General features: G+C 40.7%; 1 protein-coding gene and 1 long non-coding RNA gene across 2 annotated transcripts in view; one reads left to right on the top strand and one right to left on the bottom strand.

Annotated features, from left to right (window-relative positions):
• The window catches only part of LOC103520712 (protein SCAI), a 30,600-nt gene extending 17,154 nt beyond the window's left edge, over positions 1-13,446 (top strand). Inside the window, exons 5-11 of the mRNA XM_026831732.1 lie at positions 2,076-2,169; positions 3,353-3,713; positions 4,302-4,395; positions 4,785-4,939; positions 5,571-5,741; positions 13,131-13,250; positions 13,433-13,446. Of these exons, the coding sequence (XP_026687533.1) occupies positions 2,076-2,169; positions 3,353-3,713; positions 4,302-4,395; positions 4,785-4,939; positions 5,571-5,741; positions 13,131-13,250; positions 13,433-13,446 (1,009 nt within the window). The remainder of the gene's footprint in view (positions 1-2,075; positions 2,170-3,352; positions 3,714-4,301; positions 4,396-4,784; positions 4,940-5,570; positions 5,742-13,130; positions 13,251-13,432) is intronic.
• A 531-nt stretch (positions 13,447-13,977) lies between these two features.
• On the bottom strand, positions 13,978-14,708 carry LOC113472193. The gene is made up of 2 exons (XR_003394613.1): positions 14,557-14,708; positions 13,978-14,148 (listed from the first exon to the last, which is right to left on the bottom strand). It is a non-coding gene; the product is annotated as an uncharacterized LOC113472193 (long non-coding RNA).
• Between the last annotated feature and the right edge of the window lie 3,765 nt (positions 14,709-18,473).

The raw sequence follows: 18,473 nt of genomic DNA, 5'->3' as shown, positions 1-18,473 counted from the left end.
CTTATACTCTTGCGTCTACCTACAATCTTATACTTATTTACAGTGGCAATGGCGCTCAGGGCAGCCACTCACTATCAGGTAGACCTGACAGGCGGACCTGATCAGGTGTACCTGATACTCCTGATAACACCTACCAAGGCTTTCCTTGGTAGGTGTTCACAACGGCGACCATGGACCATTGACCCTCGCCAGCGACCATCGACCATCGCAGAAAAAATACTCAGCCCAATTTCTTGATTTTCCTGCGAGGGTCGGTACTATGGTCAAGGCTCCGTTGAGAACGCTTCTATCTATTTTCATGGTTTGTTTATTTTCTCTTGGATCGGTACTAGGCTATGGTCGAGTTTAGAGGGAGAGATGGTAGGGTTAATGTATGGGGGCATGTAGAAGCAATTTTATTGTGAAAAATTTCGGTGAAAAGTGAAAACACCATTATTATTCTATGTAGATAAAATTATCAATCACGCAATTAGATTTCCTTTTTTGACGAAACTTTTCCATTAGAATTCTCTCTCCCCCATCCTTCTCTCTCTCTTTCTCTCACTCAGGTATTTCTCTCTTTCTACCATCCCGCCCTCTCTCTCCCACCCTCCCTCCCCTATCTCTCTCCCTCTCTCATGTATTTCTCCCTTTCTAAACACCGCCTGTTCTCTCCTCGAATACCTATACAGAGAAGGAGAGAGAAATGGGGAGGGAGAGGAAGAAAATGAAAAAAAAAAAAAAATGGAGGGAGAGACAGAGAGAGATGAAGAACGTATAAGAAGAAAGGCACCCTACAGAGGGTATAAAAAAATGATCAAAGATCTATCTCTCTCCCTCTCTCATGTATTTCTCCCTTTCTAAACACCGCCTGTTCTCTCCTCGAATACCTATACAGAGAAGGAGAGAGAAATAGGGAGGGAGAGGAAGAAAAAGAAAAAAAAATGGAGGGAGAGACAGAGAGAGAAAGAGAGATGAAGAACGTATAAGAAGAAAGGCATCCTTAAGAGGGTACAAAAAATGATCAAAGATCAAAAAGGAGAAGAGTGTAAGGAGAGAGAAGGAGACACAGAGAAAAAAGAGCAAGAGAAGGAGGACAGGAGGGACAAAAAAAAGACGAGAGAGGAGACAAACAGAGGGTAAAAAGAGGAAAAGAAAGGAAAAGGATAGAGGGAGAAAGACAAAGAGAAAGGGCAGTAAAGTTTGTAAAAATTATCATGTATTTTCAATTTCAAAAAAAAAAAAAAAAACAGTAGAGATAGTTCCGAGAATGAACCTCATCTCTTTAGGATAAACTTTGCCCGGGACGGCAATCGACTGATCGACTCTGCCACCTAGCGCTTACAAGGCAGGCGCGCTACTCTCCAAGCTAACTAGGCTGGCCTGGTGGTTACATTCCACTCTTTACTATAAAATTTTGTTCCTCTCTCAACTAATTTGCTAAAGAATGACACAAAGACAGACACGCACGTTTTGTCTCCTGAGGCTTTTGGTAGAGTAAAGGCCTCATTGTTGTTCTTAGGAGAGGCCTACTTTGTGCGTTTTCCCTCTCCTCATCCGTTTGAGAGACAAAATCTCGTTGTTTTCACCTAACCCTTCTTCATTAATCAGCAAAAATAATAAGTGCGAGAAAGGGGAGAGAAGAGGCCGACATAAGAGGGAAGAGAGTCTCTCATACAATAGAGAGAGATGCGTGTCATGCTTGGTTAGGTGAAATTTCAAGTGTCCACTTTTCCAAGATTTTTACTTTCTGTTACATCATGAAGAGGGGGAAAATAAACAGAGGGGTAAAGTTTTAAGTATGTGTGTGTCACTGTTTTCATTTGCGAAAATATTAGCAAGTTAACCTCAGTTGACAAGTGGGAAGTGGGTATCATACTAGCTAGAGTGACTTGGCACACAGTAGACCTGAATTTTTAGTAGGTTCAAAAATTTCAAGGCTAGGTACGTACCTATCTATTTTTTCCTTCGTCTGTGCTTGCTATTGGGATATCCACTTGGAAGCAAATAGCCAAAAGTGGTAGTACCAAAGAGGTTTTTATTTTAAAAAAGGTTCTTCTTAATAATTCAACCTTTACTCTTTCCCACACTTTCAGGTTAAGTCCCCTGACAACGCCTCCGGTGGAAAAGTCAACCATGATGAATTTATCCTTGCAAGAAGTAGTAGTCATTGGGAACAGCTGTAATCAGGTAACGAAATTTACTTCCTATTAGGTCTTATTATAAGACATGCCTTGAAAAGACTTTTTAGGGTAACGTTTGTCTAGAGTACAGGTGTTGTCTTCCAAATCGTTCACCCTTGATCAAAATTAATATACCACCACTCAAGAATGTAATAAATGTTTTATTGTCTTAAACCAAATAAAACAGGGACCAGTTACTTGCAACTGACCCCAAGATCAACGAGGTGGGAGGTGAGTAGGTAGATACCTACACAAAATTTATTACAAACCTACCAGGTACTCATTTCCTCATGTTGTGATTAGGAATTAGTACAAGTAGGTAGCAACAAGATAGATACCTACTCAAAAAGTCCCTACACATAATCCACCTACTCTTGTGTCCTTAGGTAGGTACCAAACAACTGACAACGGTCCCCCTGAAGAGTAGAAGTAGGTACCTACGCAAATATTGAAAAGTAGGTACCCACACCCAATGTACAATTATTGTGAGTAGGTAGAACTACCCACTGCATAGTGCGTGTACAATGTTAAGTACCTACCTACTCCCTAAAAGTCAACCATGATGAATTTATCCTTGCAAGAAGTAGTAGTCATTGGGAACAGCTGTAATCAGGTAACGAAATTTACTTCCTATTAGTTCTTATTATAAGACATGCCTTGGAAAAACTTTTTAGGGTAACGTTTGTCTAGAGTGAACAACTCTTGAATTAGAACTTAGAACCCCATTCTAACAAATATTCTCAGGACCTAAATGAAGCCATCGTCTATCAGTACAGTTGTTGTCTTCCAAATCGTTCACCCTTGATCAAAATCAATATACCACCACTCAAGAATGCTAAACTTCAGTGTGCTGTCGTGAACTGGTGTGACTAATGCCCATGTCCAACTATTTCCTGTTAGTAAAATGTAAACTTGAGAGAGTGAACAACTCTTGAATTAGAACTTAGAACCCCATTCTAACAAATATTCTCAGGACCTAAATGAAGCCATCGTCTATCAGTACAGGTGTTGTCTTCCAAATCGTTCACCCTTGATCAAAATTAATATAACACCACTCAAGAATGCTAAACTTCAGTGTGCTGTCGTGAACTGGTGTGACTAATGCCCATGTCCAACGTCCTCCTCAGAGTCCTCGGGATTGCAGGATATTCATAAGTATCCGTGCTACTAATATCTTCCCTGATTCGCAGGTAAAATTCAACGAGTTATCCATGGACATGTACCGGATAGCACAAACCCTGGAACGAGAATTCAATGAGGATGCGGGCCCTTACGCAGGAGTGGGGCCTGGAGGGGAGAGGACCGTGGCCCCAGGGGGCCCACCCGGAGGCTCAGGGGCTCACTTCAACTGTTCGCCGGCCCCTTCCCGGGCCCCGTTTGAGAAGTCCTACTCGTTGTCAAGTACAAAGGGATGTTCAGGGTATCCGGTGGTGTCTGGCTGTCAGGAAAATGGAGCCCCGGAGCGGCATCATTTCTACCGGAAGGAAAATCCTCACAAGCACATCCTGTATAAGCCGGTGTTCAGTCATATAATTAACTTTATATCTGCGGGTAAGTGCTGGCATTCACTATAGATAGAGGACTTTGAAATCTTTGAATAAAGATGCTTACAGTGTTCAAAAACATCTACAGGGACTTGGTAGAATGAGCTTACTGTACCTACCAGAACGAATCTATTGCCGAACAACATAGAAAGAAAAGAATTAAAGAATATGAACTCGCTGCAACGGTTGGCGGCATTTTACCGCTTTTTGGCGGTTTTCCGGGTAATTTAACAATATCTCTGGAACGGTATAAGCTAGAGACTTGAAATTTGGTATGTAGTTCACAAATGTGACAAGGATGCAACACAAAACGTTTGGTTGAGATGGTTGCTGCGCTTGGCGGTATTTTGACCGCTTTTGACAGATTTCGACCGTTTTTTGGCGGTTTTCAGCTATAGCGACAAAACGGTTAGAGATATTGTAAAAGTTAGGGTAAAAGAAGACTCAAATAAGCATCATTCAATAGGATAAGGAAAGTCGTGTGATGTTCACACCAGATTTTTGGGTATCTCATCTTAACAGCTTAAGATTTTCCTTCCGATCTCATGTTAACAGGGGTTCATAAATTTTAACGACTATCCTCTCTTCTTTTCAGTTGGCTACGACTTTGGAGGGATCGTGACAGCGTCGCATAAAAAGGAGCCCGACATTCCCAACAAGAAAGGAAGTCATATTAAAGAAAGTCACTGGTGAGATATTTTGGCTCTTTTTGAAACGGTTTAGGTACACAAAATAGTCCTACATCACTTGATTGAAGACTGGATAACTTTGTTGAGGTCCATACAACCCAATGGTTAAACCCACATTAAATAGCGCGGGTTTGTCAGTTTCTCTCCAGTTGTGTGATATGAATAGGTCTGTAGTCTGTACGTACTCTCCGGGGCTCTACGGTCTTGGGAACAGATGGAAAATTTGAGGGAATCTTTTCATGGTTGGAAAATAACAACGAATGTTGGAATTCGCATGTTTCTAGTTCATCTAGCTAGAAGCATGTAGATTAAATTAGCCCAAATGTTTATCCCAAAAGAACGTGGTTGACAACTTCAACTAAAAATATTCTGTTTTCTCCTCGTTTCAGCCTGTACCCGGGTGATTTATATCCGTTTACAAGAAAGCCACTATTTCTCATAGTGGATTCCGACAATAGTTTCGTGTTCCAAAATTTACCTCCATATTTTGGACAACCGTTGATAATTTTAATGTCTCCCCAAGATCTTCCAAGTATCTTCCATGGTAAGATATAGAAAAGAATACATATGTAGGTATACCGTTAATACTGCCAGAATGGGACTACTGTAAAGGTGTAAAGTCCTTTTACGCCCGCAGCCGAAATAAGAAAAATAGAGTTTGACAAAATGACCAGTATAAATCCCACAGATAAGGCGTGTTCCAAAATTTACCTCCATATTTTGGACAACCGTTGATAATTTTAATGTCTCCCCAAGATCTTCCAAGTATCTTCCATGGTAAGAGATAGAAAAGAATACATATGTAGGTATACCGTTAATAGTGCCAGAATGGGACTACTGTAAAGGTGTAAAGTCCTTTTACGCCCGCAGCCGAAATAAGAAATAGAGTTTGACAAAATGACCAGTATAAATCCCACAGATAAGGTAGTTTTATCATCTGCCTATATCACAAGAATGGCAATGAATTCAGACTTGGCCTTTTAAATTCTCTAAAAACCTAGTCGACCAGTACACCAGTAGTTACTTTAAATCTATAGAGATCTGCCTATATCACAAGAATGGCAATGAATTCAGACTTGGCCTTTTAAATTCTCTAGAAACCTAGTCGACCAGTACACCAGTAGTTACTTTAGGTTTAGGACAAATCTCTAGTTTTATTCGTTTTCCTTTTTCAGATCAAAGGCACTATGGCAACTTGTTTACATTGTTCCTTCATAGTCCTTTGACAGCGTTCTGTTACATATGCAATGTTCTCTCTGTACCTATTCATCATTGGGAAAGGTGCCAGTCTTACATCGACAGGTTCGTCACCGAAGCTAGTCGACTCTTCACGAGGAGTAGGATAGGTGAGTTGGTTTACAAAATACCGTGTCAGGTCGCAGTGACATATAGCACGTCACAAAAGATCTACTCGAGTCGCAGTGACGTCACAAAAGATCTCTCCAGGTTACATAGGGCTTAAATAGCCGATGTCCCTAGTTTTACCAATACAAATACTTTAAGATCTCAAGAGTGTGACGACATTTTAGAGCAAAACATTGCTCAAAGGCCCATGCCTTCCAAGTTCAAGTTCCGCGACTTCTGGTTCAAGTTGAAATAATAATTGTTGGTCTTTGAGAATGCTCGGAGACTGTTCCACATAGGCTCTGAACATGCTAAGAGATCAACAATCATGTTTAAACGCTACTAGGTCCAAGACCCAAATTTATGAAAGTTTTATTAAACCTAGGCTTGCCAAACGTCCCGAATTGGCCGGGACAGTCCCGAATTTCAGGGGGTGTCCCGGCGTCCCGTTCAGTTTTTCATTTTGGGGCGTTTTGTCCCGAATTTCCGTTTTTGTCCCAGAAAAAATTCGGGACGCGTTTTTTAACTTTAAAATTAGGTACCTCTATAAATCAGAATTTGTTCTTAACTTGTTTAAATTTGTCATACTTTCATCAGTTTGCTCTTCCACTTTGCTAAACCTTTAGAAACGAGAAAATGTTGTATTAAACCGCCTTAAACGAAAAAAATGAGCTGGTCCCTTGGATTCTCGTTATCACCTATCGTACCTATGTACATATCGTACCTATGTGATTTCGCGACTATGTTCGCGGATTTGGCGATTATGTTCGCGGACTTGGCGATTATATTCGCGGATTTGCCGATTATGTTCGCGGATTTCGCGATTATGTTCCCGGATTTCGCGATTTTGTTCGCGGATTTGGCGATTATGCTCGCGGATTTGGCGATTATGTTCGCGAATATCGCGTATTATTTTTCGCGGATTTGGCGATTTTGTTCGCGGATTTGCACGATTATGTTCGCTGATTTGGCGATTATATCGCGGGTGCTTAGTTCGCGGATTTGCGATTAGTTCAAGCGGATTTACAATTATGTCCGCGGCCATGGCGATTTCGTTGCGGATTGATCATGTTTCGCGGAACTCGCGATTAACATTCTGCGGATTTAACCATTATAGGATATCTCAGATATTTCCGGATTTGTCGCTTATGTTCGCGGATTGCGATATGCTGCAGGGAAGCGGATTATAGACGCAAATTGTCATTTGTTCGCGATTTCGATTATGTTCGCGGATTCGCATTAGATCGCGGATGGCGATTATGCTCTCGGATTATCGCGATCTTGTTCGCGGATTCTCGCGATTTTGTTCGCATTTCGCAAGTTTAGTTCGCGGATTTGCGATCTATGTTCAAACGGATTTAGCGATTCGTTAGCAAATGACGCGACCTATGCTCGCGCACCTCAACCCATTATGATCTTGAAATCGAAACAATCCAACATTCTAAAAGTTTGCCCTCACTCCATGCGAGTGGGGGTGGAAGACCGATTTCTGGTGGGTCGTCGCAGAAGTTCAGTAAGGAGTAGCAAGGTGGATGGACAGTCCCCAAGAAGACCGTGAGATTTGAGCGAAACTCGAAGAAAGATGACCATTTCAGATGAGCATCTATCTTGAATGACCATTAGAGCTGTGACATTTATCCGGATACGGATAAAATCTGGGTATTCGGATATCCGTTATCCGGATAATTTACAGCTCTAAATGACCATCCTTTCTGCTAGGCCTGTACAAAAGGACGTCGTAATCGCAAATCATCTCAGCTATTCTTAGCTGACCATTTGAAAACTTTTTGCTAACGCTTACGAATAGCAGTTAGAAAATTTCCTACTGAGGATTATTAGCGAGTTTTCGCAACCAAAATTAGAGTCCCGTTAACTGAACTCTCTAACGTTATTTGAGGAATTTTGTTCCTACACATGCGCAGAAACGAGTTTTCATCAAATAACGGTAAAAAGTTCAGTTAACGGGACGCTAATTTTGGTTGTGTGAGATGCTTTTTTCTTCATTCATACGGACCAATTTCACGAGTCAGTCTTCAAACCCACTCTACAAGGACCGCTTACAATAAAGAGTACAAAAATCTCTGACGTTATGGACACTGTGACGTCATTGATAAATATTAATGTGGCAAACTATGCTGTCACCAACTATAAACGCAAAATGTCGATTCCAAATGGAAACTGCTCATGGTAAAATGTATTTCATTTGAAGTGTGCGAAGAGTTGCACGGTGTGAGATCGGCATTTTGACGCTTCGTGTTATGGTCGGCTCCCCTCTACAAAATCCTGGGTACGGCCCTGAATCAAATTGAAATCTGTATTATTTCTTACATTAATTTTGTTACTTACAACAAAAACTGGATTTGAAAATCCCGTGTTTTCCGCATGTCAAACAACACATAAGACAGCAATATTCCTTGGAATCTTCAAAACTTTACATTACATTGAAATGGGGGTCTTCTGTGCGGAGTCCAGTATGTAGGACTATTGCACCCTTGAAAACTTTAACAAACTATGACTCAAAAACTGATTGTGTCCTTTGTTTGCATCTGCAGGGAAGGCAATTTCGGCTCCCCTCTACAAAATCCTGGGTACGGCCCTGAATCAAATTGAAATCTGTATTATTTCTTACATTAATTTTGTTACTTACAACAGAAACTAAATTTGAAAATCCCGTGTTTTCCGCATGTCAAACGACACATAAGACAGCAATATTTCTTGGAATCTTGAAAACTTCAACAAACTACATATTATAGGTAACTCAAAACCTGATTTCCCTTTGTTTGTATCTGCAGGGAAGGCAATATAGACCAAAATGTCAGCCCCCGTTACCGGATCAAGATCTGCTGGAACATCCCTCGTTACAACATCTTGTGCTGGACCTCGCGTCCCATTTGGAAGTTAGAAAACATTTTCATCAAATTCAAACGGAAGTTCAATAGCAAAGAAGGACCAAACCTCCCGCACCTCAACATTTGGACTTGAAATCGAAACAATCCAACATCTAAAGCCTCCCTCCATCCGAGTGGGTGGGAAGACCGATTCTGTGGGTTCGTCAGAGAGTTCAGTAAGGAGTAGCAAGGTGGGAAGTCCCAAGAAGACCGTGAGATTTGAGCGAAACTCGAAGAAAGATGACCATTTCAGATGAGCATCTATCTTGAATGACCATTAGAGCTGTGACACTTATCCGGGTACGGATAAAATCTGGGTATTCGGATATCCGTTATCCGGATAATTTACAGCTCTAATGACTATCCTTTTTGCTATGGCTGTACAAAAGAACGTCGTAATCGCAAATCATCTCAGCTATTCTTAGCTGACCATTTGCGAATAGTCTAAGTGCCTCAATGTTACAGTCATTGAGTGGCTCATCTCTCTTCTCATTAGAGTTGTCTTGTCCGGACATGCGCGTATCTTTGTTAGACCGGGCACTCACTATCAGGTAGACCTGACAGGTACGCCTGCACAGGTCCGCCTGTCAGGTCTACCTGATAGTGTGTGGCCTGCCTTTAGGAGTCTGGGGTATCACAGCTGTGGAAGTGTGAACGAACAACTAAGACAGAACAGTATAGTTCCCTTGAGGTGAAATCGGGACTGAATTGTTCGGGGTCTGGGCGTCTGGGGTCTCAATCTCAATCATTGGGGAAATGGGGCCAAACAAACAACTAAATAAAGCATTACTTATTACGTATATCTCTGGGAAGATAGTTGGAAAAAGTGAAAATCGCCCTTTTGTTCTCATGTTTTTCTTATTTATTTTTATTATAATGTAAAAACAATGATAAATAAGTTTTGAAATGTGGAATCCCGGACGATTCTCTTATTGTAGTTCTAACTATGGTATTTTTTGCTGCTTTGGTGACTGTGACTATCATTCAATGACTATTCTTGACTGATAGTCACTGAATGTAGCGATGAATCGAAAATATTTCTGCGTTTTTTCTTCCGTTATCCGAATAGTAGAAAAAAGTACATATTGTTTTGGGTCAGCAAATGTTTGGATACTATATTGGTTATCTTTTATCCGGTGACTATCTGGCCTAAACATAGGAATAATCTTTCAAAGGCTAAATGGTCTTGGTGATACCCACATTGTCTTCTTATTCTGACTATAAAGTATTCAATAAGGATTTTTCATTGATACCTTTAGGTATTATTGGTCTCAAAATTATTGCAGATTCTGGATCAAAGGCAGTCAAAAACCTTTGAGCCTTATAGTGTCCAATACGCCAAAATGTGCTTGACAAACGTCCGGGTTAGGAGGGGGTAGCAAATTGAAATTAAAATAATAAATATTTTAGTATTAAATATTAATACCTAGTAGTTTTTTTTTTTAAATTAATTATTATCGTCAAAATACTCAATGGTTTGTATCAAACATGTGACGGTCCCTCTCTCTCTCTCTCTCTCCCACTCTCTCTTTCCTTCTCTTTCTCTCTCTCTCTCTCTTTCTCTCATCACATGTCTGATCACCACTGTAAATACCTTTGTAATATACCAAGGTGTCCAGAAAACTTACCACATCAGAGGCTCAGGACCAGCTGTCGAAAAGCAGCTCACTTTAGTGTACCCTTTGAAAAACTAGAGAAATTTGAAACTGTTATTTGAGTTTGCCCTAAAAAGAACGAATAAAATACGGCAGAGCAGACAGAAGTGCCATGCCATCCATGGAGAAGTCGCGTTGTTACAATATGCCAAAAGGTCTGTGGACTCTGTGGTCCTTGAGGCACGTTTATGTAAACACTGGTTTTGCCTTTGTCCCACAGCACATATGTAATATCATTTATGTGGTTTATATGTAATGCCATTTTATGCAGTTCTATGGTCGGAGAACTCGGAGGCAAATTTGTTCAGTGGTAGTAGTTGCACCACGTGCTACAGGGAAAATTTGAAGACCACCCTTTCTGTAAGCTATGGTAATTTACGGGTAGCACAGATCATCATTATTGTTGGAACCTTCAGTTTTCTGGACACCCTGTTGTTTTACATTTTAAATACATTAAATATTTGTTGTATTGTTTAATTTTTAAATTATTTTATTAGTGTTGTAGCAAGTTCATGGAAAGCCTGGCCATTGAAGTGTCAACTCTAGAAATTGGAAATGAACCTTGGTCTCAATTTGTTTGTCATGAAAAACGATTCCTTAGAAGTTTCAATATGAACAGAAAGGCTTTTGATCTAGTAACCAGCTTAATGTGGCTTTGTCAATTACCAACCTACCGGCTGAATACTAACTATGAGTCAACGAAATGACAGCCTATTTAGAGTTTAACATAAATTGGATAAACCCTCTGATGATCTTTTTGCCGAAACCCCTTCCAGATGCCTTAGCCTAGATATTGCTATGAAAATCATCGGAATTCACTGTTCTAAGATCCCCGTAAAACTCACGTTCTTCTACTTCTTATATCTGCTAAAACGGTAGGTACACTTTACATGACCCTGCTACAGCATCAATTGGAAATATGAACCTCTTTGTGTACCGCACGTCATTATTAATCTGTATGGACTATTTCAGGACCTGGATAAATTAAATCTTTGTAAGAAATTACATATCAAGGTCCTTTGAAATCGACATCACCTCCATGGACCTAAATATTGAGAAAATATTGAACGTGAACAAACTTGTGAAAAACCCTCTCCAACAAAAGTCTGTCTGACAGCGAATTTGAATAAGTTCGAATTTGAATCAGAATTATCAATGAGGTAAGTTAAAAATTAAATCTTTGTAAGAAATTACATATCAAGGTCCTTTGAAATCGACATCACCTCCATGGACCTAAATATTGAGAAAATATTGAACCTGAACAAACTTGTGAAAAACCCTCTCCAACAAAAGTCTGACAGCGAATTTGAATAAGTTCGAATTTGAATCAGAATTATCAATGAGGAAAGTTAGACCACGCTGAAAGCGTCTTTTGAAGTCTCTAATTTCAACATCTGATATCCCTAGGCTCATTTGGACCCGTAAATGGAGAGGATTTTACTTTTGTCATAACACGAAGCGTCAAAATGCCGATCTCACACCGTGCAACTCTTCGCACACTTCAAAATATGAACACGAATTAATAAGATCTGGTTACCAGCTTAATGTGACTTTTATGTGTCAATTACCAACCTACCGGCTGAATACTAACTATGAGTCAACGAAATGACAGCCTTTTTAGAGTTTAACATAAATTGGATAAACCCTCTGATGATCTTTTTGCCGAAACCCCATCCAGATGCCTTAGCCTAGATATTGCTATGAAAATCATCGGAATTCACTGTTCTAAGATCCCCGTAAAACTCACGTTCTTCTACTTCTCATATCTGCTAAAACGGTACACTTTACATGACCCTCCTACAGCATCAATTGGAAATATGAACCTCTTTGTGTACCGCACCTCATTATTAATCTGTATGGACTATTTCAGGACCTGGATAACAAATCTTTGTAAGAAATTACATATCAAGGTCCTTTGAAATCGACATCACCTCCATGAACCTAAATATTGAGAAAATATTGAACGTGAACAAACTTGTGAAAAACCCTCTCCAACAAAAGTCTGTCTGACAGCGAATTTGAATAAGTTCGAATTTGAATCAGAATTATCAATGAGGAAAGTTAAACCACGCTGAAAGCGTCTTTTGAAGTCTCTAATTTCAACATCTGATATCCCTAGGCTCATTTGTACCCGGAAATGGAGAGGATTTTACTTTTGCCATAACACGAAGCGTCAAAATGCCGATCTCACACCGTGCAACTCTTCGCACACTTCATATGAAATACATTTTACTATGAGCAGTTTCCATTTGGAATCGACATTTTGCGTTTATAGTTAGTGACAGCATAGTTTGCCACATTAATATTTATCAATGACGTCACAGTGTCCATAACGTCAGAGATTTTTGTACTCTTTATTGTAAGCGGTCCTTGTAGAGTGGGTTTGAAGACTGACTCGTGAAATTGGTCCGTATGAATGAAGAAAAAAGCGTCTCACACAACCAAAATTAGCGTCCCTTTAAATGAACTTTTTACCGTTATTTGACGAAAACTCGTTTCTGCGCATGTGTAGGAACAAAATTCCTCAAATAACGTTAGAGAGTTCAGTCATAGGGTGTTGCCATTATGTAATATTTTGTCAATTGCCTGTATTGTATTCACTTTAAATAAATAAATTACAATTACAATTACAAAAAATGTTCGCGGATTTCGCGATTATGTTCGCGGATTTGGCGATCTTGTTCGCGGATTTGGCGATTATGGTCGCGGATTTGGCGATTATGGTCGCGGATTTGGCGATTATGTTCGCTGATTTGGCAATTATGTTCGCGGATTCGCGTCCCGAATCGACATTTTGGATATTTGGCAAGCCTAATTAAACCTATTTAAACTTACATTTTGTTTTCAGATCCTGCGTATTTACAATTCTTCGGAGATGATTTTTTAAGACTTTTGCTCCTACGCTATGTGTTCTGTGATGTGGTTCTCCATTTACATCAAGCATTCAAAGTAAGTCAACCGAACCAGGGCCGTTTTCCCTCTTCCCCTCGAGTTCAAATTTTCTCCTTTACTGTAAATTTGGAGCATCTCCCCCGTCCATCACTGTTTAGACTCTCGGCTCCCCTTCAGATTTGGATTTTTCACAACTTTTTACGTAGGAATCGACCTTTTATTCATAATTTTTACCCAACTGCAACTGCTCCATTGCAGGTTCCAAAGTGTGAGTTTTGATCATTCTACCGCTCGCGCTGTTGTGCTAGGGCGAAATGCGACACCTTCCTCCTTAGTAGGCCTAAGTTCTGTCCAATCAACCACTGTTTAGGTTTGCTGGGGCGCATAGTAGCAACTTCCTGCTAGCCAAGCGTGAATTTTGGACACTGTTATGCTATAGCGCGCAATAGCGGTAACTTCTTGCATACAAGTCATGAGTTGTGCTAAGGCGCAATTCTACCGCCGCGCTCTTGTGCTGGAATGCAATTGTGGTAACCCCTTGTCCACCAGGCGAGAGTTGTACCCGTGGTGGGCACCCTATATAAATAATGTTAGGGATAGTCAATGCCACTCTCATTTTCACATGACTGATAACTACCTGTGTCGCGTTTCAGTCTAGATACCTACACCTTGCTATATAGGTAGTAGGTACCCATAGCACGTTGTTCTGATTTCTCATGTACCTACTCTTACCATATCTTATGCACCTCCAACACAGTGATTTCTCATATGGCACAGAGGTTTTCTCTCGAAAAATAAATAAATCGGTTTGTGCGAACTGCGAAACCCAAAACAAATCGTTTTGTGCGAAACACAAGTTTTCACAAGTAAAATCAGTGACTGTGATGCAGTTATAGGTGTCACGTCTGAAAGTTGTGTGTGGTTTGTAGATTCTTATAAGCTTAACCCATCTTTTGGGGCGGTTGCCCCTCCACCTAAGCCTCAGGGGGGGCTTTTTGAGTGTGGTTAATGGACAATGGGCCTGAAGGATCTAGTAAATAATTGGTTTTGGTGCAGTGATAAAAATGCAGTAAGGAGTAGCAAGGTGGGAAGTCCCAAGAAGACCGTGAGATTTGAGCGAAACTCGAAGAAAGATGACCATTTCAGATGAGCATCCATCTTGAATAACCATTAGAGCTGTGACATTTATCCGGGTACGGATAAAATCTGGGTATTTGGATATCCGTTATCCGGATAATTTACAGCTCTAATGACCATCCTTTTTGCTAGGGCTGTACAAAAGACGTCGTAATCGTAAATCATCTCAGCTATTCTTAGCTGACCATTTGAGTTTGTAGATTCTTATAAGCTTAACCCATCTTTTGGGGCAGTTGCCCCTCCACCTAAGCCTCAGAGGGGGCTTTTTGTGTGTGGTTAATGGACAGTGGGCCTGAAGGACCTAGTAAATAATTGGTTTTGGTGCAGTGATAAAAATGTCTTAATTATCCATCAGTTCATCAGGTTTTGAAAGTCAACACACTCCAACATCAAAATGTCTAGGTGTCTTAATTACCCATCAGTTCATCAGGTTTTGAAAGTCAACACTCCAACATCAAAATGTCTAGTGAAGAACATCAAAATGTGAAGAGATCCGACAGTATGGAAGCAGGTAAGGTTATCAACCAAAATGGTTGTTTTGTGAACGTCAAGAATAAACCAACTAATGGCCGGTTTTACCACTGAGAGTTAACACAGAGTCAAGGGTTTTCTTTGGCGTCACCCATTTGATTTACACAGGCCAGTAATTCTTAAACTCTGGATTCACTGAAAACTCTCTATGGTAGAGCTGGTCATTAGACTGGACAACCGTACTTAGTGTAAAAGCTATCTAGATGCTAAAGGAATTATTTTCATCTTTTTAACTTTTCACATATGTACATACTTGCCCTAAACAGTCTAAACTTTTATAATATTTCACCCATAGTATTTTGCGGATTTAAATTACATCAGAGAACATGCTGGGGTGGGCCAATTTCGACCACAACGCTTTACAAACCATTATCAACACAATTCCAACCACATTGGACACCGCTACAATATAACGCTTTACGTATAAATCTGAGTCAAAACGGAGAGAGTAATTCATGATAATTTACCCACACCATTAGTCAAAGCTTTTCCAGAACTTGAAGAATATTTAACAAACATGCTGATGGATAAATAATAAAATAATTATTATCTGTTTACCAACAAAATGTTTCGATCTTTTCATCAATGAATTAATTGTCCTCTTCTTGTCCCCCTGCCATCTTTGATTCCAACTTTGATATTTTTGTGGTAATAAAACCATGTAAAAATATTCAAATAATTTTCAGCAATATACCTTGTATTTAACTTCAGTGGTGTAGTCTTAGCGCGGTTGGAGGTTAGAGTCCAAGTCATTTATAACTAGCATTCATAGATAGAGCAAAGACGGTGTAAGGATGGTAACAGAGCAAAGACGGTGTAAGGATGGTAATAGAGCAAAGACGGTGTAAGGATGGTAACAGAGCAAAGACGGTGTAAGGATGGTAATAGAGCAAAGACGGTGTAAGGATGGTAACAGAGCAAAGACGGTGTAAGGATGGTAATAGAGCAAAGACGGTGTAAGGATGGTAACAGAGCAAAGACGGTGTAAGGATGGTAATAGAGCAAAGACGGTGTAAGGATGGTAACAGAGCAAAGACGGTGTAAGGATGGTAATAGAGCAAAGACGGTGTAAGGATGGTAACAGAGCAAAGACGGTGTAAGGATGGTAATAGAGCAAAGACGGTGTAAGGATGGTAACAGAGCAAAGACGGTGTAAGGATGGTAATAGAGCAAAGACGGTGTAAGGATGGTAACAGAGCAAAGACGGTGTAAGGATGGTAATAGAGCAAAGACGGTGTAAGGATGGTAACAGAGCAAAGACGGTGTAAGGATGGTAATAGAGCAAAGACGGTGTAAGGATGGTAACAGAGCAAAGACGGTGTAAGGATGGTAATAGAGCAAAGACGGTGTAAGGATGGTAACAGAGCAAAGACGGTGTAAGGATGGTAATAGAGCAAAGACGGTGTAAGGATGGTAACAGAGCAAAGACGGTGTAAGGATGGTAATAGAGCAAAGACGGTGTAAGGATGGTAACAGAGCAAAGACGGTGTAAGGATGGTAATAGAGCAAAGACGGTGTAAGGATGGTAACAGAGCAAAGACGGTGTAAGGATGGTAATAGAGCAAAGACGGTGTAAGGATGGTAACAGAGCAAAGACGGTGTAAGGATGGTAATAGAGCAAAGACGGTGTAAGGATGGTAACAGAGCAAAGACGGTGTAAGGATGGTAATAGAGCAAAGACGGTGTAAGGATGGTAACAGAGCAAAGACGGTGTAAGGATGGTAATAGAGCAAAGACGGTGTAAGGATGGTAACAGAGCAAAGACGGTGTAAGGATGGTAATAGAGCAAAGACGGTGTAAGGATGGTAACAGAGCAAAGACGGTGTAAGGATGGTAATAGAGCAAAGACGGTGTAAGGATGGTAACAGAGCAAAGACGGTGTAAGGATGGTAATAGAGCAAAGACGGTGTAAGGATGGTAACAGAGCAAAGACGGTGTAAGGATGGTAATAGAGCAAAGACGGTGTAAGGATGGTAACAGAGCAAAGACGGTGTAAGGATGGTAATAGAGCAAAGACGGTGTAAGGATGGTAACAGAGCAAAGACGGTGTAAGGATGGTAATAGAGCAAAGACGGTGTAAGGATGGTAACAGAGCAAAGACGGTGTAAGGATGGTAATAGAGCAAAGACGGTGTAAGGATGGTAACAGAGCAAAGACGGTGTAAGGATGGTAATAGAGCAAAGACGGTGTAAGGATGGTAACAGAGCAAAGACGGTGTAAGGATGGTAATAGAGCAAAGACGGTGTAAGGATGGTAACAGAGCAAAGACGGTGTAAGGATGGTAATAGAGCAAAGACGGTGTAAGGATGGTAACAGAGCAAAGACGGTGTAAGGATGGTAATAGAGCAAAGACGGTGTAAGGATGGTAACAGAGCAAAGACGGTGTAAGGATGGTAATAGAGCAAAGACGGTGTAAGGATGGTAACAGAGCAAAGACGGTGTAAGGATGGTAATAGAGCAAAGACGGTGTAAGGATGGTAACAGAGCAAAGACGGTGTAAGGATGGTAATAGAGCAAAGACGGTGTAAGGATGGTAACAGAGCAAAGACGGTGTAAGGATGGTAATAGAGCAAAGACGGTGTAAGGATGGTAACAGAGCAAAGACGGTGTAAGGATGGTAATAGAGCAAAGACGGTGTAAGGATGGTAACAGAGCAAAGACGGTGTAAGGATGGTAATAGAGCAAAGACGGTGTAAGGATGGTAACAGAGCAAAGACGGTGTAAGGATGGTAATAGAGCAAAGACGGTGTAAGGATGGTAACAGAGCAAAGACGGTGTAAGGATGGTAATAGAGCAAAGACGGTGTAAGGATGGTAACAGAGCAAAGACGGTGTAAGGATGGTAACAGAGCAAAGACGGTGTAAGGATGGTAACAGAGCAAAGACGGTGTAAGGATGGTAACAGAGCAGAGACGGTGTAAGGATGGTAACAGAGCAAAGACGGTGTAAGGATGGTAACAGAGCAAAGACGATGTCGATAACACAGCAAAGAGTTGGAAGTGTTGGGACTGATCGGACCCTAATTGTGGTTGAAAAAATTGTGTAAGTATAGATACTTGCTTAACATTTTATAAAGGTAATGCCGTATACGTATAACTCAATGGCAAAGAATCTCTGATTGCTCTACATGTCTTATGTAAGGCCAGTTACTCACTATCAGGTAGACCTGGTGTACCTCTCAGGTCTACTTGATAGTGGGTGGCTGGCCTAAGAGAGGCATATCAGGTTTTATGTTTCGCCTTTTTCACTGGCATTTTAACTAGCTCCCTCTTTAAATCCAGCCTAAAAACGGTTAGAGATATTGTACAAGTTAGGGTAAAAGAACACTCAAATAAGCATCATTCAATAGGATAAGGAAAGTCGTGTGATGTTCATATATCTCCCTTGCTTTAATCCTACATCAGTGTCCACTGTTAGGGTCAGCTCTCCTTGTTCGCAGGTGATAAACTCTTCTATTTTGGGTGTCAGCTTCTGATAGTCCACTTTCTTCCAGTCTTTTCTTCTGTTGCCGCCACCAGGTGTGCTTGGGCCTTCCTCTTGTATGTTTTCTTGGTAAATTTATACTTAGAGCTTTATTGACCATGTGATCTGCCGGTCTTCTTTTAACGTGCCCGAACCATCTCAGCTGCTTT

The sequence above is a fragment of the Diaphorina citri genome, unplaced genomic scaffold (genome assembly GCF_000475195.1).
Source record: "Diaphorina citri unplaced genomic scaffold, Diaci psyllid genome assembly version 1.1 scaffold71, whole genome shotgun sequence".
Classification (NCBI taxonomy): domain Eukaryota; kingdom Metazoa; phylum Arthropoda; class Insecta; order Hemiptera; family Psyllidae; genus Diaphorina; species Diaphorina citri.
The sequence above is the reverse complement of the archived record's forward strand: the minus strand, read 5'-3'. Positions and strand labels throughout refer to the sequence as shown.